At 29.1% G+C, this 21,510-nt stretch overlaps 3 protein-coding genes across 6 annotated transcripts in view; 2 read left to right on the top strand and 1 right to left on the bottom strand.

Moving 5' to 3' along the window:
- Window positions 1-21,510, bottom strand: part of LOC129921111 (pre-mRNA splicing regulator USH1G) — a 522,815-nt gene that overhangs the window by 149,494 nt on the left and 351,811 nt on the right. For 2 of the 4 annotated variants that reach the window (XM_056002794.1, XM_056002792.1), the window contains exon 1: window positions 4,687-5,459. The exons of 1 other annotated variant lie outside the window; for it this stretch is intronic. Coding sequence is in view for 1 of the 3 variants with exons in the window: in XM_056002792.1 (XP_055858767.1) it covers window positions 4,687-4,721 (35 nt within the window). In the remaining 2 variants the exon portion in view is untranslated. Of the gene's footprint in view, window positions 1-4,550; window positions 4,657-4,686; window positions 5,460-21,510 lie in introns of those variants that run through there. One more of the 4 variants, XM_056002795.1, reaches the window with a different exon arrangement.
- Window positions 10,515-12,148, top strand: LOC129921139 (uncharacterized). The gene is made up of 3 exons (XM_056002828.1): window positions 10,515-10,599; window positions 11,616-11,778; window positions 11,854-12,148. The coding sequence occupies exons 1-3, from the start codon at window positions 10,576-10,578 to the stop codon at window positions 11,994-11,996; spliced, it is 330 nt and encodes a 109-aa protein (XP_055858803.1). The 5' UTR covers window positions 10,515-10,575; the 3' UTR covers window positions 11,997-12,148.
- On the top strand, window positions 18,857-19,916 carry LOC129921126 (uncharacterized). The gene is made up of 4 exons (XM_056002814.1): window positions 18,857-19,321; window positions 19,386-19,459; window positions 19,525-19,687; window positions 19,755-19,916. The coding sequence occupies exons 1-4, from the start codon at window positions 19,141-19,143 to the stop codon at window positions 19,895-19,897; spliced, it is 561 nt and encodes a 186-aa protein (XP_055858789.1). The 5' UTR covers window positions 18,857-19,140; the 3' UTR covers window positions 19,898-19,916.

Raw genomic sequence — 21,510 nt, 5'->3', positions numbered from 1 at the left:
CAACTATTTTCAACTTCATGTTGAAATGCTCAGAATGTCCAAAATACTGATTTTTTAACTGACCTCCATAAAGGAGGAGGTTATCAATTCGTCTGTATTTTTCTTGTTTTATGTTTGTTACCTCATTACTTTGGACTGAGGAACCAATTTTGATAATTGTATTTGAAATCTAATGCCTGCAGTGTAGTCCTATTTCAATTTCATTCAGTTTTGAATATAGGATCCATGAGAAAACCATAAATCTAAGTTTCGATCCATAGAAGTCGGTTTTGTTTTTTTTGATATAAAAGATTATTTCTAGTTTTTGTTTTGCCACTTTGACATCAATTTTGGACATGCGTGTAAATATTTTTAGAGTTAAATAGAGTAATGGTTGAAAAATTTTAACTTTCACTTATTTCAAAAGAGGGAGAAGTTAAAAAAAAAAGAAGTTTTTTCCATGGCAGGGTAGCGTTGAAAAAAAAATCAATTTTCCATCTAAGAAATCACAAAAAACACCCAAGTTCCAAGTTTTTTTATCGTGCTTATATTACACTGGTCAACAAGGTTTTTGCCACAAGAACCAAAATATACTTTTTTGGGATGCACAATTAATTCAAAAGCGGAGGCTAATAGAATATTTCTGATTTCGAATTCGAGTTTACCAACCCTCAAACCTTTAGAAAAATATATTTTGGTTCTTAAGGCAAAAATCTTGTTGACCAGTGACTTAATCTTATATATAAAAATGAGTTCGTTAAGTGTGTGTGGCCGATAAAATCGCGTTTGGCTGGTCCGATTTTGGTAATTTTTTGTTTGTTTGAAAGGTATTAATATGTAGATGGTTTGTATAAAAAAAAAATAATACCTTTTCTCCCACTTTCACATAGCTGTCAATTTGTACGAGTGAAAAAACACTCTTGCTTTTTAAAAAGTTTAACTAAGCTTTATTTGTAAAAAAATATATTTAGACAGGCTTTCAAAATAATTACACTGGCTTACAAGGGTTTTGTTGCCGAAACAAAAATATACTTTTCTGAAGGTTTTCGGTGTGCTGAGCTCGAATCCGAAGTCAAAAACAACCAATCAGCTCCCGTTTTTGAGATATTACCGTTAGAAAATGCAAAAAAACGTTTTTTTGAGTTCTCCGGATATTATTCTTTTGTATAAGGAAAATTGTTTGAGCATATATAGTAACGGTTTCTATAAGAACTGTTTTTCATCTTTCGATACATGTTTAAATCTTTTCAATATCTTTTGTATTGCCCGAGATATCTTAAACTGAAGTCAGTGGGTTTGGCTTCATATATCATAAAGAAGATAATGACGTTATAAAATTTATAAAAATACCAAACAACTGAGGATATCTCGGGCAGAAAAAAGATATGGGAAAGATTTAAACAGATTTAAAAAGGTGGTAAATAGTTCTTATAAAAACCGTTACTAAATATGCTTAAACAACTTTCCATATATAAAAGAATAAAGATCCGAAGTGCTGTATTTTCTAACGGTAATATTTCAAAAACGGAAGCTGATTTTTGACTTCGGATTCGAATTCAGCACACCGAAAACCTTCAGAAAAGTATATTTTTGTTTCGGCAACAAAAAAAAGTTTAATTTTGTTAACCAGTGTTATTATTGTTTATAGTCTGTCTGTGATGCTTGTCAACGTTTGAATTTGCTTGAATCAGACACTCATTGGGACTCAACGCTTCCTGGTGCATTTGTTTTGTCTTCGCCACATCATATTGTTCTCAGTAATATAATCACATCTAATCCTCCAAATCCACTCGAACTTTAGCATAATTTCCGTGATTAGGATTAGATACACCGAATGCGCCGTGTGACATTAAATCCACATTTGGATTACACAAAAAATGTATATGCGAATAAAGCATTGGCACAATTAGGATTGGTTGCTCCAAATCGTGAAGAGCAAGATGTTCTTGATCAAGAAATACTACGCGGAAGGCAATACAATTGCGTTGAATTAAGAATATTTGTGCAAACCAATTCCCGAAGTATGACACTATTATGCAAGGTGTCATCAATCAGAGTTGTGGTTTGTATTTCTTAGATGCACCCGACGATACGGGAAAACATTTTTGATATCATTACTTTTAGCATAAATACTATCTGAAAATAAAATAGCATTGGCTCTGGAAATTGCAGCCATGTTATTAGATGGTGGCCGTACAGCACACTCGGTTCTTAAATTGCCTTTGAATATGCAGGTTTATGAAACACCTACAGTACCTTTCCATATTATTAGGGCCAATCGAACAAAATACATTTTTTGGTTCATGTTGCTGAATTTTCAAAGTTTTTGTCGAAATATCTTGAATTTTATTTGTCCCATTTACTTGCACTTATCATGTAGATACGGATTGACTTAAAAAAAGTCAAAGAATTCATACTTTTTGATACAAAATAACGTACAATAGGGGATAAGCTCTAAAAGACGTTTCCTATGGAATTCACGCCCGGACCGGTCCAATACTTAATTTTTTTTGTACCGAGGAATGACGTGACATGCTTAACTTTAATGGCAAGGATCGCATTTTGCATAAACATAGAAGCTCTGATCGTCTGGATAGTACGTAATTTTCTAAGATTTGGAGTAGTTTTTTTTTTCGTATAAGACCAGGCAAGTACGTTAATCAAATAAAAAAACATCCTCTGATCATTATTGGCTGTGCTGCTATTTCAGGAAAAGGATGAGGTTCTTTTTATATTGTGGAAAACGCCAGACCAAAACAAAAGGAGCTTGGGAATGTTTTGATTCTACGATTTCAGAATAGGCTCGAGACTCGAAGCATCTATATCTATGCAAGACTGGGTCCTTACCATAAAGTTATGGCAAGGCTTTTTGATACATTATAGTCCTGGTATATCCAATGAATTCAAAAACTCCGTTTGGTAATTTGATACATTGCTTTCATTTGTGATAAGGTCAACCGATTTGTAGGCAAAACATTGTGCATTTATATAGTTTAAAATTGTTGCATTGATTTCAGAAACATTTTTATTTGTGCCGGGCTACACGGTGATTTTTCAATCGCCTAACCAGTCAGGTTGTAGGCAAGAGGGGTGAGGACTTTCCTCTTTTTGACGTTTGTTCCTAAAAAATGTGAATCGGAACGTGATTGGGCACAACACTGTGTAGCCAGGCCCTTTGTACCAGCCATTATTGAACGTTCACTCAGCCAAGTATGATTTTTGTAATTTGTCTTTATACTTGGAAATACATTTTGAATCAATTCATTTTTTGAATTTACTTTAAAAAAATTGTTTTGAAGTGTAATTCGGCCTTCCGAATCAAGTGCCGCTATTCCATCAACAATGTCCAATAACTGCATAAATTACAATAAATTGGTTAATGTTCATTACAATAAACCAGTTTTTTCGGTTTAAATGTATTTTCAAACAGGTTCTATTTTTTAAAAAAGTACACTCAGCGAAGCGGGTGGGGGTTTGCTAGTCATTTAATAAAGTTAAGTTTGTTTTTGGTTTATTAACTTAAACTTAAGACATCTCGGGCAATAAAAAAGTTATCGGAAAGATTTAAACAGTTTTTGAAAGAAGAAAATAATTTCTCATAAGAACCGTTGCAAATTCGTTTGTAATAAATTACCTCACATACAAATCACATACAATATTCCCTCGAAAACGTTTTTTGTCATTTTATAACGGTATTATCTTTAAAACGGAGGCCAATCAAATTTTTCTGACTTCAGATTCGAGTTCAACACTCCAAAAACCTTCAGAAAAGTATATTTTGGTTTTTGTGGCAAAAAAAAAAGTTCAATTTTGTTGACCAATTACAATTCTGCAATTTTACTAACGCAAAAAACAAAAATACCAATCTCCCCAATGGTTGAAAACAGTTTAAACGAGATATTTCGGATGTCCATCAACACAAACCGGATAAGTCGAATGTTATGTCATCTAGGGCTGGAATCTTTTTGGTGTATCTTCATATTAAGATGATATGTTATAAGGTACTTGTTTGAATTTATTAATACAATTTATTTTAATTTTCAATGAATATTATTTTCCAATCCCAATACACTTTCATTATTACCTACATGTCTTATTACCTACTGTGTGAGCTAGTGCGGATGCACTTCTTACTTTGTATTATCTATTCTGTATCATGCATAAACAATTTCATATCAATACGGTCAATTGGTTCAGATTTAATAGAATTTAGACAAATTAGCCAACGCATGTAATTTGACCTATTAACCAATATATTTGAAACATGCAAAAATTACAAAACTTTAAAAACTATGCACGTAAAAAAATTCTCTATGATAAAACGTGATTTGGAACGCACAAAATTAATTTTGTTGTTTAAAGAGAATTATAGCGTGAGTCAACCCTATTATAGGAACGATATCCGCAAAAAAAAAACATGATCGGCAAAAAGATAAATAAAACAAACAAACAAAAATTGATAGTAAAACAGGTATATAGAGAAAAAAAACTTGAGTACAATGGCTCAATTTTACAATTCCTTTCTCTAAGCAATTAACCATAATTTCAAATTAATCTTCTGACTTACTAACCTTAATAATTTTCATTTGGTACGTAAACCAGTAAAAGAAAAAATATAATTATTGTCAAACAATTAAAATTGTCACTTTGTTAGATTTACCCTATAAAATGTGTATACAAACAAACCGAAACCCAACTTTAACTCACTTGTGATATCTATCGGACGACATTGTGTCTGGCATGTGAAGTGAATAGGCACTTGTTGTTGACAGTTAAAGAAAAACAAACTTTTTTAGCCAAGAAAATGCTATTTAATAGAAGGTCATTCGTTTTTTGTGTTAACTTTGAACTTTCTTTTCTTTCACTGTCAGCAGCTGCTGTTTTTAGTGCACATTATAATTTGACACACAAAACACAGAAAATTTTCTCCTGTCCTCAAAACAGGATTTCACTGAAACCACCATATGTTGTGAACCTCTCGCCGGTTTTAGGTTTACTTTTATTTTATAACTCGTTTTATATTATAGCAACTTTCTGTACAAAATTGTACACAATTTGTTCACTCTTACATTTATGACAGTTTCTATGAATGAACTTGTCAATTGTTAAATTCACAAGCAAAAAAATACAATTAATTAAAATATCGCCATACAAAAGGTGCGAATCAAATAAAAATAACAAAACAAGGTACAAAAAAAACGTAAAATCATCAACAACTTCTGTCACGCCGACTTGATCGTTATGTAGTATAGAGGGTTAAGAGCATGACAAACAAAACGAACGCACGCTAGACAAGCAAAACAATAAAAAAAATGAGTCAGAAAATATACAAACAAACAAAAATAAAATGCAGGTATGAGTTCAATCAACCTGAAACTTTTTTATGAAACAAGACACGAACTTTAATTGAATAGAGTTTTAACGTTCGATGTCGGTCGTTTTAACCGGGTCCGTGTTTGTACCTTCTCTTAACGAAGTGATCAAGCAAACTGTTTTACTACAATTTTACCAAGTACGATGCCAGGCCTCCAACACCGGTCTTTGTCTTGTCTACCTTTATTTTTTAATTCTATAGAACCTAGCCATCATCATTATTTTTGGAGGGGGTATTAAGAGTGATATGGCGCGACGCAGCTGTGGCTTTGAATTGAGGCAGGCTAACGAATGACGAAAATTCATAAGCCTATGTCTAGTTTTTTTGTCGATTGTTTTATAGTAAGTTAAAGCTTCACTTGAACTGCAAAAATATGATAAAACATACAGAAAAACTATACACATTTCACATCAAAAGCATTACCATCACTTAAAAAAATTAGAGCAGTAGATTATATTAATATAAAAAAATTTTATTTCATCATTGGCAATGAACTTTTAAAATAAGTTAAATAAAATAAAGACAAGACAAAATTTTAAAATGCCAAATAAAAGCCTTAATATTTGAAAAAGTGGAGAAAAAGACAGATACAAAATGTCGGCTAAAATTTAGCTCAATCTGCGTACTAATCTTTATGTTATATATTTTGATTTAATTTTATAAGTCTAACTTTAAAAAACGTAAAATTTTCTTGTTAAAAGTACAAAAACAATTCTTAGAATGGTTTTTAACTCCAAATTTTCCAAATTATGGGTACGGTTTTTAAGTACCTACACAAATCTTAAAAATAAAAAAATTGGTATGCCATTTAAAAATAAATATTAATCGACATATAAAAACGAAATTTCATTGGTTCTTTATCCTTTGTTATTGAATTTAAAAAAAAAAATATTTTTTTTTTTGTAATTTTTCCGTAGCTACTAAAAATAAGTTGTATTCAATTTTTGCGATTCCAAAACTTGCTTATGTTAAGACAAGTAAAAAATCTTAATATTATAGAAAAGTGGAATTTGATTCATTTTACTGTTTTTCATTCTGGGGGTGACCCATGAACGCTACGCCACTGATTATGTATATCTACAAAATGTTGAGTGCTCTGTCTAAAATATGAAAAAGAAATTGGCAACCCTACTCAAATGATAAAAAACACTTATTTCAGCCAAAATGTATGAAATTTGATAGAGTTAAAATTCTAAGATCGATATAATTTTACTTGCGATATAGGTAGATACAAAAAAGGGCAAGTTTAGGATTCGAAAAAAAAATCGGACTCGAATAAACAATCAGACATGACATTACGATGACGGAGAATGCGAAAAAAGTGGGTCCGACAATTCTGTCTGTCTGTCTGACAAATTGATTTTTTTTTAAAGACAAATGGTACCTGTTATAAAACAGAAATATAAATTCATAACGATTTTGATTAAAATTTTTGTGTGTAATTTTACAAATAAGACCGAGCTTTTGAAATAAAAAAAATTTTTGAACCGTTATTAACGGTATCTGCCAGAGAACTGGTTTTTTGGTTTCTGAAGTTAAACGAAAGCACAAATTTAAGCACAAATTTTTGGATTTTTTAAAACTTTTTTGAAAATGGGCCAGTGTAATATTTCGAAATTTCATTCATGCCAACTTTTTTTTTGAAAAATGTTGAAAAGTTTTTATAGGTACACCTAAAAAAATATTTTTTTTTTAAATGGCTGAAACGATTTTCAAATTTTTTTTCTAAAAATTAAAACGAGAAATCAGATGGCAAACTTCGTTTTGTGATAAAAATTATTATAAAATGGTGTTTCATTTTGTATATTTTTTACTTTATCAGAAATATGCTTTAATAAAATTAAATTATAATTTTCCTTAATTTTTGTTAATAAAAACCTACTTTTACCAAACACGGAGAAAAAAGTGTCACCTTAAAATAAGATGATACGCACATTAAATAAGGTGATTTCCGGTTAAAATAAGATGATTACACTTAAACTCAGTTAAATTTAATGTGAACTTCATCTTATTTTAATGTGAATGTTCATTAAAAAAACCGACCAAAAAATGAAAATTTTTAAATTTTAAATTTTTGTAAACCTTCCGATGACATACCAGATACCTACCACCCCAGACTTGATTTTTTTTTTCTTTGTTTTTTTTGACAATTATTATTTTTTTTTATGAATTATCTATTTTCTGATTCTGTTAATCCCTATGAAGTGTTATGAATAAATAAATAATTTTTATTATACCTTAAATCACAGATAATAAACTATACAGATGTCTTATTCATATGGAGAGAAATGAGATATGAAACTGAAATTGACCAAATAGCCCAGTCGGGATGTACAAAAAATTAAGCTGAAATGGAAATAATTAGATCGTGCAATTTTTTTCATAGGATGATAGAGGGGATCACTGGGAGCTTAAAACCAGTTTTTCGGGAAAATCGACCTTGTGCTTAAGCCGCCATCTTGGATTAAAGGTAAAACACGTTTTAGTGAATAACTCGGCCATTTTTGATTTTTGACAAAAATTATATATGTAAAACTTGTAGAAAATTTTATTTTCTATAACTTTTGTCTTAATAAATTTTTCTATATGACCTATATTTTTCGAGTTAATTTGAAAAAACTATACCCCTTCTCAGCTTAAACTTTATACCCGCTTTGATTATAGATTTTAAGATCAACGCAATATGGGAGTGTTTTTATATGTTTTTGGGGATGATAAATCTAGCTGCAATGTTAGTTTTTGCAAATTCATGAAATTTTATAAACAAAAGGAACTATATCAAAATTGGAAAGTGTCGTTTTAAACAAGATTAGTAAATATTATAATTGATGTCTAGCAAGACAAGCAAGTTTTTGAATTTTTCAAATCGGTTCATTAATGCCTGAGATATGACCAATTGTTTATAATAAAAGCTTAAAAGAGAGAGTGAGCTTTAAAATATTCAGTAAATACACACAAAATCATCTCGTTAATTTTCTTTCTTTAAAAAAACCTCTTCTTTCCTATGAGAGCGAGTGAGAAAAAAATGTCCAATTGAAAAAGAGCTTTTTCAGCTTTATTTTTGAAAGCTCCTTGTCTGGTAAGGAAAAAAATGATTCATTTTTTTTATTTTATTTCGAGTTTAAAACCTGGCTTGAAAAAGCTAGTTCAGTCAGATTGCATTCGGCAACTACCATTAAATGAGATACAGTTAAAAAGTCTTAGGGAACAACTTTTGATACTAAAATAGGAGTCATGGGAACTTTCGCAATTTGTTTTTAGTCTGGAGTCAAAAGTGTGTACTAATTTTCAACCTAATGACAATTTTCTCCAGGTTTGGATTTTCTTTTTTTGTCATTGGAATTGGCTATACGTTCCTATTGAAGTTTTCCAAACAGTAAAGCGAGTATCACATTGATAAATTGACTAATTTACAGGACAGAATAAATGACAATTTGTCAGAAATAGAATTATTGTTTTGAAAACCATTCATTGGAAAATGTTCTAAATTAACTGCAATGGCATTTTCCTGCTGTTCAAGATTTGTACACCTTTTTTTTATAAATTAAATGAGCACTAAGTTATTCTTAAAAGAAAACTGAATATTCTATACCTTCTTATTAGATACTTTGTAAAATGTGTCCAATAGCCTGTAATTCAAACAATTTCAAGAGCGACGAAGTGACTCAAAGAAAATTTATCATGCTTAAATTGATTTTGCAGAAAGTGCGTAAGTCAGTAAAAAATCAAGTGTTAACGTAACTCAATTTATAGAAATTAAAAATATTTTAGTAGTTTATGATATGGATAACCTAAATAAAATTGCCTTAACTCGTTTGCTATTAGATATTAACAAACAATAGTGTCCAACTTCACGCAATTTTTGTCTGAATTGCATTTCAATACAAAAAGTTGCATACCTACAGAATTACATACAAATTTCATTTAAAATTGTTGATTTAAAAAAGTAATATGGTCACGATTGGACTCCACATTCAACTGTCACGTTCAAGTAATAAAATTTTTCAGTTATATGTATTGTATATATAGTTTCGAGAACGAACAATGAAGAGTCCTGTTAAGTCGGTGGTTGGAGCTGAGCTGTTTGTTGGTTATTTATAGATAGAACCAAATGCAAAATATTATAGTCATCATAATTTTTTCTTATCGCATTTCATAATGCTTATATCCTCTTCATCTTTGTTTACATTTTGGTATGGGTAGATATCGAGTTTGAAATAAAATTTAAGAAAAAAAAATAATAAACAAATTGAACTACATTATATACTTCCAAAACCATGATTACCATCATGTTTAAATGAGTTTGATTTTGTATCTACTTTAGTTAAGAGGTTTCTTATTGAGACTTATTATTTTTAACAAGTTCTCGTTTTTTATAATAAAATAAAAAGATTAGAATTTTAAATTTTATAAAAAGATTAAATTCGCAATCGATATACCGAAAATAATATATTTCACAAGCCACGATACTGACGGTACTGACATTTTCAGGATATTTTTATAAACTCTGTAAAATATAAGACGAATTCCCACAACAACTTGACAATCTTTATTTCTTATAATCTTTATTAAATTATATTTAAAATGTTAAGCATAAAAACAATTTTAGAACCATCTAACGGAAACCCTGAGAAGCTTCTTGAAACTGCAATTGTAGAAAAAAAAATTATTGTAAACAAAATAAAAAAAAGATCTTTCGAAGAAGCGGGAATTTTCTAAGTAGATACAACGTTTCAATGTTGGCTTTTCTTCAGTTTGCAGTGTTCCATCGGGAGATAAATATCGTGTCTTGAGTTCAATATTGTGTGATTTTTGTCTACATGAGCTTTTAAGATTACAATCGAAAGTATTCCAAAAATATTTCCCAAAAAAACAATTTTTTTTTCAATTTATTTTCAAAATATCGATTTTTTTTTTGCACCATGATCTGCTGTTTTACTGTGAAAAGTTTTTTAAACATGAGCCTGCCAACCGCTGGCATGGTCATTGGTTACGTATCGACAGTGATAAATCTTTTTGAAACTGGGATTTGCTTGAAACTTGATGAATTTAAGGAATTAAGTCATAAGCTCGGGCAATCGGTACCAGAAGTAGTTGATATTGGTTCGTGAGATACAAATTTTAAAATGTTTCCATCGAAGCCGATTTTAATTATAAATATGGTTTTCGCAGCTTTTCCCATTCTTCTTTTATTATGTCTACTGGACTTATTGGCATCTGTTATGTTGATCATTGGAGTCAATAAGGTATGTTTATTCTGTTTTATTTGGAATAAATTTTTTTGGACCAAAAATAACGGGACCTGTCTTATACTAATTTTGGAAAAGTTGGAATTTCTTTGGTTTTTGCCTTTCGAGGATAAGTTTTTCATTTTTTCTCATGAATTATTATATTCCTAACTTCGTGACCTTTTTGAAGAACAAATATTTATATTTTTTTTATATTGAATCCTGTACAGAGGAATTTTTAGAAATAATTTTGTTGGACCAAAAACAACGGTAGGTACCTGTCATAAACCAATTTGGGAAAAGTTTAATTTTCTCAAAAACGACTGCTACGATTTTTATCAAAAAATTCAAGTATTTGTTCTTATCTTCTCATAAAAAAAGTTTTTTTTTCAAAAATCGTTTTTAATGGTACCTCCCATAGAACCGTTTTTTTTAGTTTCAACGTAATTTTTAAACAAAAGCACTTTTAAAATTTTTATTAAAAAATTAAATTTTGAAAAAAAAATTTTTGAATCAAAAAATAAATTTTGAAATTTTTTTTTTGAAAAATCGAATTTTCGAAAACGAGACATTGATTTTTTTGAAATTTTGGTTTTATGTGTTGATTAATAATTTCTACTTAGGGCCAATTTTTCAATAGTCAAAACCTCAGATAGAGCTTATTCCTAGGAATAAAAGTTTTTTTTATAGGTATTGATATTTATTCTTCTGATAGTCTAACTGACGGACGATTGAAAAATCAGTGCTTAGTGGCAAAACCACTTTATTTTAAAACATTTTTTTAAAAAATTATTAAAAAAATTAGTTTTTAAAAAAACGGCCCAAGCGATTTTGAATTTTTTTTTTTCAAGAACGAATTTACGATATTTTTTTTTATTTATTTTTTTTTTTTTTTTTTCATATAAATTTCCAAAACTTGTACATATACCTAATTAATCTTAAAAATTTTAACATTTTGAATTTCAAGAGCGAATACGTGTGACCTTGTCGTGCATTTAATAATTATTTTTGATCACTTTTTCTTTTATTTAAAGAGAAACCATCTGTTGTTGCTGCCTTGGATGATCAATAACGGCATATTGTTGACTTTTAAATTCATTTTCGTTATTGTAGTTATCAAGTTTGCTGTATGGGACGTTACTAATGGTCATGGCTCTGAAGCCTTTTTCACAATCATATTCGTTCTCTCAATATTAGGTAAGTTTTTTAGTTAAGTTTTTTTTTCTTGTCTTATCTCTTTTTATTATTTTTTTTTATTTTTTTTTTTTTAAGTTTTCTTTTGCTTGGTATGGAATGCAATTTACTCACTTTTCCAAAGTATTCGCAAAGAAAATGAAGGAGTTACATTGGATACAGAAAGCCTTGTTGGAAATTCTAACCCCTCTGGCTATGAGCTTTTTAGGAACTCAGAATAATTTGTTTTTTTTTTCTCATCATAAATTTCAATCATATTTTAATTTAAATTTTGGATAAACATTTTTTTAAATTTGTTTATGGTTTTTCTTATAATAAAAAACTTTTTATTTTTGAATCACTTATAAATATAATGTACCTATTCGTAAAAGTATATCAATTTTAAAGGTTTTTATTTTTTAATTAACATAACAAGCTAATTCATTTAACAATGGCGTCATATTTGCAAAGATCGGATAAAAAATAATAATTGTTTTAATTCAATGCAATGTGTGCATCAAATATATTTTTTTAAATTTCGAATTTCTTTCAATTTTGGCTATTTGACCAAATCAAATCTCCAAAATTGTAAGAAGTTGTACCTACTAAAAACCTACTAAAACTTAATGAACACATTTTGCATGGATTTTTTTTTTTTTTTTTTTCCAATGCAGAAGATATTTTATTTGCAACAAATTTGTTTATATTTTTATTTGCAATAAAAATTTAATTTTCAAAACAAATATTTTTCAGTTGTAATAACATTTTCTTATTAATGCAAAACTTGTTTACTTGCACTAAAAAAAAAATTTTTGATGCAAATATTTTTTTTTTTTTTTTAAGCAAATTTTTTTTCAGCAGCAATAAATATTTTTTATTTGCACATTTTTTTTTTTTTTCTAATTTAAAAATCTTTTTTTTTCAATTGATATTTTTCAAACAAGGTTATCTTGACAAACCCAACAAAGTAGATATCATATGCATGACGTAATTATAAAATTCCCTTAACTCATTTACTATTATAAATAAATAATAGTGTTCAACTTTACGCAAATTTTGTCTGGATTGCATTTCAAAACAAAAACATGCTAACATACATTTATACATATGTACAAACATCATTTAAAATAATTGTTTATTTAAACAAAAATAAGTCATGTTTTCACTCAATATTAAAATGTCACGTTCGAGTAATAAAAATCACAACAAAAACATTACTGTTAAAAAAAGAGCCAAGTTCTAATATGTTGAAGTTATGCTAGCACAAAAAGTACTGAAATGTAAAAGTGTACCAAGTTCTAAAGCTTGGCTTTAAATTTGTATACAAAATGTTGATTGTTCTCTTGACAATTTTTCTTTAAATTACCGATTTTTAAAGCTATTTGAAAAATTGCCAAGTAAACAATCAACATTTTGTATACAAATTTAAAGCCAAGCTTTAGAACTTGGTACACTTTTACATTTCAGTACTTTTTGTGCTAGCATAACTTCAACATATTAGAACTTGGCTCTTTTTTTAACAGTAATGTTTTTGTTGTGATTTCACTACTTTTTGCAAGGTATTGCTCAGAAAAAATGGGCGGTTACCACGACCCTTGTCTAAAATTGTCAAATTTAAAATTTTTTTCTTTTGTATAAACTACCAGCTCTACCATTCTACCAAATTTCAAGATTCTACGATAATCAGAAGTGCTCTATAATATTTGATGAAAATTCAGCGGAAATAGGCGATTGCCACGCCCCCTGGCTTAAATTCTCAAATTTTAAATTTTTTAATTTGTATAAACAACCAGCTCTAACATTCTACCAAATTTCAAGATTCTACGATAATCAGAAGTACTCTATAATATTTGATGAAAATTCAGCGGAAATGGGCGATTGCCACGCCCCCTGGCTGAAATTCTCAAATTTTAAATTTTTTCCTTTGTATTAACTATCAGCTCTACCATTCTACCAAATTTCAAGGTTCTACGATAATCAGAAGTGCTCTATAATATTTTATGATAATTCAGCGGAAATGGGCGGATGCCACGCCCCCTGAATTGAAAATCTCAAGTTTTCGATTTTTTCCTTTGTATACACCACAAGTCCTATCACCGTGTAAAATTTCAAGTTTCTACGATATCAGGAAGTTCTCCATAATTTTGATGATCTGTCAGTGAGTCAGTGAGTCAGTGAGTCAGTGAGTCAGTGAGTCAGTGAATCAGTGAGTCAGTGAGTCAGTTACGGTTTTTGCGATTTTTAAAGCCCTATATCTCAGAAACTACTCATCGTAGGAGGCTGAAATTTTGTTAGACCGAGAGCCAGCGACCTAAAGTTTGCAGGTAATTGCTTAGTATTCACCCCTATGAAATATGTTTAAGGACATCTCCAGGCATGTTACTGCAAAAGAAAAAATCTCGTGACACGTGGCAAAAACAGTCTGCCAAGCACTTGAATGTGAAAAAAATTTTAAATTAAGAACTCGACCTTAAATCAAAAAAAAAATATTTAAAGAGAACGGCAACACTTACAAAACTAAACGATACCTTTTTTTAAAGGTAAAAAGGTATACTACTTTTTGGTTTTTATATAAATGTTTTTTGATGAATAGTTTTTGAAACAAAAAATTTCAAACTCAAAATTTTGAAAAAAAATTCAAAAAAAGTTCAAACAGTTTTTTTTTTTCATAAAATTTACCCAATCAAGTATTATTTTTTTTTTTGTTTTAATTTCTCTTATATATTTTGAGTCAAACACCGAAAACTAGAAGTCAAAATCTCTTTTACTTTTCGAGAAAACTGAAAATTACCAAACCTTCTATTTTTTCACCAACGCCAAAATTACGGCTATTAATTATGTCTTTCAGAAAGGAAGTAAGATGTTCACGGGTTTTATTGCAGGAATCGTTCAATGGGTTATAAAAAAGATAAAACCGCGGAGTGCTATTAAATGAGAGGGTGGGAACTGGAGATAGGGGTGCAAAAGCCCCCTTTTTGGTTTTTTCAATATATCTCGTAAACAAAGCATAATTTTGAGATATTGTTCTTAACAAATTTTGTAGAGAATTAAATTTCCTATAATAATAATGTTTTTTAAAAATTTATAAAAAAATTTCCTTACCAAAACAGTCAAAACAAACAAAAAAAAAATTTTTTTAAATTAATTTTTTTTAGTTTTTTTACTTTTTTGGTTGTGTATTAAGTCATATGAAATATGTTTAAGGACATCCCCAGGCATGTAACTGCAAAAAAAAAGTCTAGTCAGCCGTGGCAAAAACGGTCTGCCAAGCACTTGAATGTGAAAAAAATTTTAAATTAAGAACTCTACCTTAAATCAAAAAAAAAAATATTTAAAGAGAACGGCAACACTTTCAAAACTAAACGATACCTTTTTTTAAAGGAAAAAGGTATACCACTTTCTGGTTTTTATATAAATGTTTTTTGATGAATAGTTTTTGAAACAAAAAATTTCAAACACAAAATTTTGAAAAAAAATTCAAAAACAGTTCAAACAGTTTTTATTCCAAAAAATCTACCCAATTAAGTACTAACTTTTTTTCCAATTCTTATTTCACTTATATATTTTGAGTCAAACACCGAAAACTAGAAGTCAAAATCTCTTTTACTTTTTGAAAAAAAAAACTAAAAATATCGAAAACTGTGTTTTTTTGTTCGGGATCAGTATTCTCAGGGATTTTTTCTGAATTGTTTTTTGACTTTTGGCTTTTTTTAGCACAGGCCATTCCATTTAAAGGGAAAGAAAGTCTTAAGTACACTTGTCATTCCACAATGTAAATATTTTGTACCCTAATCCAGTTAAAGTCTTCATATTTATTATTGGCATGTATCAATAGCGTTACAAAACTTACCTTAATCAATATCTAATCCCTCTAACGTTATGGAAATGCCAAAATTTTTAACAAGCTCCTGGATATTCATATAAAAATTGCAATATATCGAGAACAAGGTACATAATCCCTGAGAATACTGATCCCGAACAAAAAAACACAGTTTTCGATATTTTTAGTTTTTTTTTTCAAAAAGTAAAAGAGATTTTGACTTCTAGTTTTCGGTGTTTGACTCAAAATATATAAGTGAAATAAGAATTGGAAAAAAAGTTAGTACTTAATTGGGTAGATTTTTTGGAATAAAAACTGTTTGAACTGTTTTTGAATTTTTTTTCAAAATTTTGTGTTTGAAATTTTTTGTTTCAAAAACTATTCATCAAAAAACATTTATATAAAAACCAGAAAGTGGTATACCTTTTTCCTTTAAAAAAAGGTATCGTTTAGTTTTGAAAGTGTTGCCGTTCTCTTTAAATATTTTTTTTTTTGATTTAAGGTAGAGTTCTTAATTTAAAATTTTTTTCACATTCAAGTGCTTGGCAGACCGTTTTTGCCACGGCTGACTAGACTTTTTTTTTGCAGTTACATGCCTGGGGATGTCCTTAAACATATTTCATATGACTTAATACACAACCAAAAAAGTAAAAAAACTAAAAAAAATTAATTTAAAAAAATTTTTTTTTTTGTTTGTTTTGACTGTTTTGGTAAGGAAATTTTTTTATAAATTTTTAAAAAACATTATTATTATAGGAAATTTAATTCTCTACAAAATTTGTTAAGAACAATATCTCAAAATTATGCTTTGTTTACGAGATATATTGAAAAAACCAAAAAGGGGGCTTTTGCACCCCTATCTCCAGTTCCCACCCTCTCATTTAATAGCACTCCGCGGTTTTATCTTTTTTATAACCCATTGAACGATTCCTGCAATAAAACCCGTGAACATCTTACTTCCTTTCTGAAAGACATAATTAATAGCCGTAATTTTGGCGTTGGTGAAAAAATAGAAGGTTTGGTAATTTTCAGTTTTCTCGAAAAGTAAAAGAGATTTTGACTTCTAGTTTTCGGTGTTTGACTCAAAATATATAAGAGAAATTAAAACAAAAAAAAAATAATACTTGATTGGGTAAATTTTATGAAAAAAAAAAACTGTTTGAACTTTTTTTGAATTTTTTTTCAAAATTTTGAGTTTGAAATTTTTTGTTTCAAAAACTATTCATCAAAAAACATTTATATAAAAACCAAAAAGTAGTATACCTTTTTACCTTTAAAAAAAGGTATCGTTTAGTTTTGTAAGTGTTGCCGTTCTCTTTAAATATTTTTTTTTTGATTTAAGGTCGAGTTCTTAATTTAAAATTTTTTTCACATTCAAGTGCTTGGCAGACTGTTTTTGCCACGTGTCACGAGATTTTTTCTTTTGCAGTAACATGCCTGGGGATGTCCTTAAACATATTTCATAGGGGTGAATACTAAGCAATTACCTGCAAACTTTAGGTCGCTGGCTCTTAGACTATGTGAGGTGTTTGGTTTTGACCATCTCAACAAATGTAGCGAGTTTGAAATTTCTAGCATCTTTGGTGTGGAAGTTAGAGGGGGGTCGAAAATGGCCTGAGTTGTTTCCTGTAAATAAGGGTGTAGTGCCGAAGTTGCTAGAGAACTTGGCTGGGCACTACCGTGCCCCTTGATATATTAGTTCCACAGTATCGAAAAAGAACCAACAATGAAGGGTCCTGTTAAGTCGCTGATGGAGCTGAGCTATGGTTTGGTTATAAATAGAACAAAAAATGCAAAGTATAGTCATCATATTTTTTTCTTATCGCATTTCATAATGTTTATATCCTCTTCATCTTTGTTTACATTTTTGTTTGGGTATCGAGTTTGAAATAAAATTTAAACATATGTACATTCCATGATACGCAGAATTCACATAATTTACTAAACCATGATTACCATCATGTTTAGATGAGTTTTGTAATTTAGTTTAAAGGCTTCTTATTGAAACGTGTAACTTGTATCAATTTTTTGTTCTTGTAATAACAGAAATAGGTTCGAATTTTAAAATTTATTTAATTACTTAAACAACATCTCAGATAGCACGGAGACAAAAAAGAATTAATAAAATGCACGAGTGGGTCGCACGGCCTTGCTCTTATGATAAAAGTTGCTTATTAAACTTATTAAAAAAATAATTTGAATTTCATTTTATCATTTGATTTTGTTTAGGTATTGATAAATTTTTGGAGCCGTTTTTTTTTTAAATAAATTTTTTTGAAGAACGAAAATAATTGTTTTATATAAATTTTTTTTAATTTTTGAAAAAAAATATGATTTTTTCACATATTTCAAACAAAATTTCAAATAATTCCATTGATCCGTTTTGAAAAGATAGATTTTTCAAAAAAATTACAAATATTTTTAAAATATCCAAAATTGACAACAATTTCATCAAATTATTCGTCTTTTAGAAAAGTTACTTTTTTTCGGAAACTGCTCTAACGATTTTGATTTAAAAAAAAAGTGCTCGAGTAAGTCTTACTTTTGAAATAAAAAAAAAGTATGTTTTGAACCATTGTTGACGGTACCTGCCATATAACTGTTTTCTTGATTTCTGACTTCCACATAAACCATTTAACATTCAACGCAAAATTTTTACACAGAAGCGTTTGAAAAGCCGTAATACAAAAATGTCGTAATATTTTCAAAAACCTCATTTTTTATTTAATTTCAATTTTGTTTGAAAAATCAGTTTATTTAAAAACGGGTTCATGATTGTTTTGAAATTTTGTTGTTGTGTTGGATAATGATTTCTCCACAATATAATACAAATTTTTTTTTTTTTGAAAAGTTTTTGAAATTTTTTATTTAAAAAAAAAAATTAAAAAAAAGGTTTCTTCAGTTTTCGAAAAAAAAAATTCAAAAATTCTTTCTTATTCAAGAAATTAAGTGGCAAACCTACTCAGTTTGAAGATGTAAACGATTTTAAAGGGTGTTTTCTCATTATTTTAAAAACATTTTTATGTAAAACTAAAATAAAATTGATAAATATAACAGTCGTGCATTTTATTTTAATTAGCACCTGAATTTTTTTCAATTGTTTGACCCGTTTTCGTGAAAATAATTTTTTTTTTTTTCAAAATTGTTATAGCAGGTACCGTTAGTTTTGTCCCAAACCCCTTTGTACCATCTCATGAAACTGCTTTAATATTAAATTTAATCCATTTAGGCTGTAGTACTATAATAGTTCATACTTTTGTTTAACTTATAATTAAAATTTTAAGAATTGGGACAATTTCAGAACCCTTGGAAACCCTACCATTTGAGAAGCTTCTTGCAACTGCATTTGTAGAAGAAGAAAAAAATTATTGTAAGCAAAAGAAAGGAAAGATCTTTAGAAGAAGCGGGACTTTTGCTAAGTGGGTACACTACACAGTTTCATTTTTAATTTTGTTCAGTTTGCAGTGGCCCTTCGTCTAATCAATATCGTGTCTTTTCTACTCAAATGAGCTTTTAAGATAACAATAAAAATAAAATACTTTCAAAATATCGATTTTTTTAGCACCATGATTTGCTGTTTTACTATGAAAAGTTTTTTAAACATGAGCCTGCCAACCGCTGGCATGGTCATTGGCTACATTTCCACAGTGATAAATCTCTTTCAAACTGGGATTTGCTTTAAAATTGATGAAATAAGAGAATATAGTCATAAATTTGGGCAATCTGTACCAGAAATTGTTGATATTGGTTCGTGAGATACAAATTTTGAAAAACCTAAAACCGATTTTAATTAAAAATATTGTTTTCGCAGCTACACCAATTCTTCTTTTAATATGTCTTTTAGATTTAATGGCATCTGTTATGTTGATCATTGGAGTCAATAAGGTTTTGATCATTTATTGTGCTTTTTTGAAGTTTTTATTTTATATTTGTTTCTCATTTATTTAAAGAGAAACCATTTGTTGTTGCTGCCATGGATGATAAATAACAGCTTATTTTTGTCCATAAAAATCTTCTTGGGAATTGGATTAATCACTCAAGTTTTTTCGGAAGCTAGAAGTGGTCATATTTTTGACACCATTTGCTCTATCATATTCATACTCTCAATAATAGGTAAGTTTTCTTACTTTGGTTCTTTTTTTTCTGTTTTTTAATTTATTTTTTTAATTTTTCTTTATAGTATTCTTTTGCTTGGTATGGAATGCAATTTACTCACTTTTCCAGAGTATTCGCAAAGAAAATGAAGGATTTACATTGGACACAGAAAGACTTGTTGAAAATTCTAATCCCTGCAGCTATGAGCTTTTTAGGAACTCAGATTAATTTCGTTTTTTTTTTTCAAATATTTGTTTGAAGTGTTGAATTAACATTAATTTTTTTCTTAACTTTTTTTTTATAAATTTTTTTATAATAAAAAAAAATCTTCCTATTTTTGAATACTTATAAACTTGTTAAATAAAACTAAGACAAATGAATTGGTCAGAATTTGGGTGTTAACTTGGAATTAACTTTAAGAAGGCATTAGCTGCGATCCTTTGGAAATATTTATCTACTTTTTAGTACTTAAAACTACTTTGAACCATGGTATAAAAAGAGAAGGTATGATCATTAGAAAAAACTCAGTATCGAGAACTGTCAAAACGTATGGCTACTTAAGGTTTTGACAGCCCAGCCCATTGAAATTGTTGTTGTAATCAAATTTGTCTTGGAAGTTGTTGTTGCTTTTGACTTTGCCAAATGCCAAACGTCAAAACCTTATTACCCCATTTTGTAAGATGGCGGCTCTAATGATCATACCTTGTCTTTTTATACCATGACTTTGAACTACTTTTGCTATACTGAAAAAGTAGTTCAAAGCAGCTTTAAGTACTAAAAAGTAGATAAATATTTCCAAAGGAACGCAGCTATTATTTTGACTCTCAATTAAGGCAGTCAAAATAACAATTTTATGTTATTTTCCAAAATTATAGAACGGTTTCAATATTTTTTTGATTAATTTTTAGTTTTGAATCTACCTAACCGAAAGAAAAAAAAAGAGAATGAACCATGGTTTTCGATTTGTTACATATTGTCAGGGGCGTACACTCCCTTGGGGCAAGCGGGGCGGCGCCCCGGGGCCCCCGACCGACCCCAGGGCCCCCACTGGAGACAATGCAGAGAAGGAAACTGTTAGCATAAATTGAGTTACGAAGTAAATTAAAATGTATTTGAATCATTTCGGATACAAGGGAGACACATTATGTCATTGATTATGTCATTGTTTTTAAATCAATATATATTGATTTAAAAAAAAAAGTTACCCCAGGGGCCCCAAAAAAATAAACTGCTTTTTTAAAAGAAAAATTATTATTTTATCTTAAGGCCCCCAAAAATATTTCTTGAAAAATCCTTGCAACCACAAATAATACAAAAAAGCAAAAAAAGTTTTGTTAATCTCATACCAAATATTACTTCAAGTCAATACTTCAAGTCAGCAAACAACTTCAGGCCAGGGCCCCCAAAAGCGTTTACTTCAGGGTGTCAAAAAAAAATTAAATTAAAAAAAAATGTTTTTTGAATTAAATTATATTTGTTGATGGACTACTAAATATTACTTAAGAGCCCCAAAAAATATGACTTCGGGGCCCTAAAAATATTATTTGAAGGGTCCCAAAAAATAATTTTTCAGGAACCCCGTTAGTTGAGAGGCAATCAAATATTAATTTGGGGGCCCCAAAATCTATTACTAAGGAGCCCAAAAATATTCATCAAAATTTCTGATGGCATGACAAATATTATTTGAGGATCCTCAAAAGCTATTACTTCAGTGGTTCAAAACAATCAGGGCCCAAAACAAAACATTACGTTATTGGTGGCATTCCGAATATTACTTCAGAACAGAGGCCCCAACACCTATTAATTCTTGGCTCCAAAAAAATTATATTACTTAATTTTGA

The sequence above is a fragment of the Episyrphus balteatus genome, chromosome 1 (genome assembly GCF_945859705.1).
Source record: "Episyrphus balteatus chromosome 1, idEpiBalt1.1, whole genome shotgun sequence".
In the NCBI taxonomy this organism is placed as follows: Eukaryota; Metazoa; Arthropoda; class Insecta; order Diptera; family Syrphidae; genus Episyrphus; species Episyrphus balteatus.
This window is presented reverse-complemented; position numbering and strand designations above follow the sequence as displayed.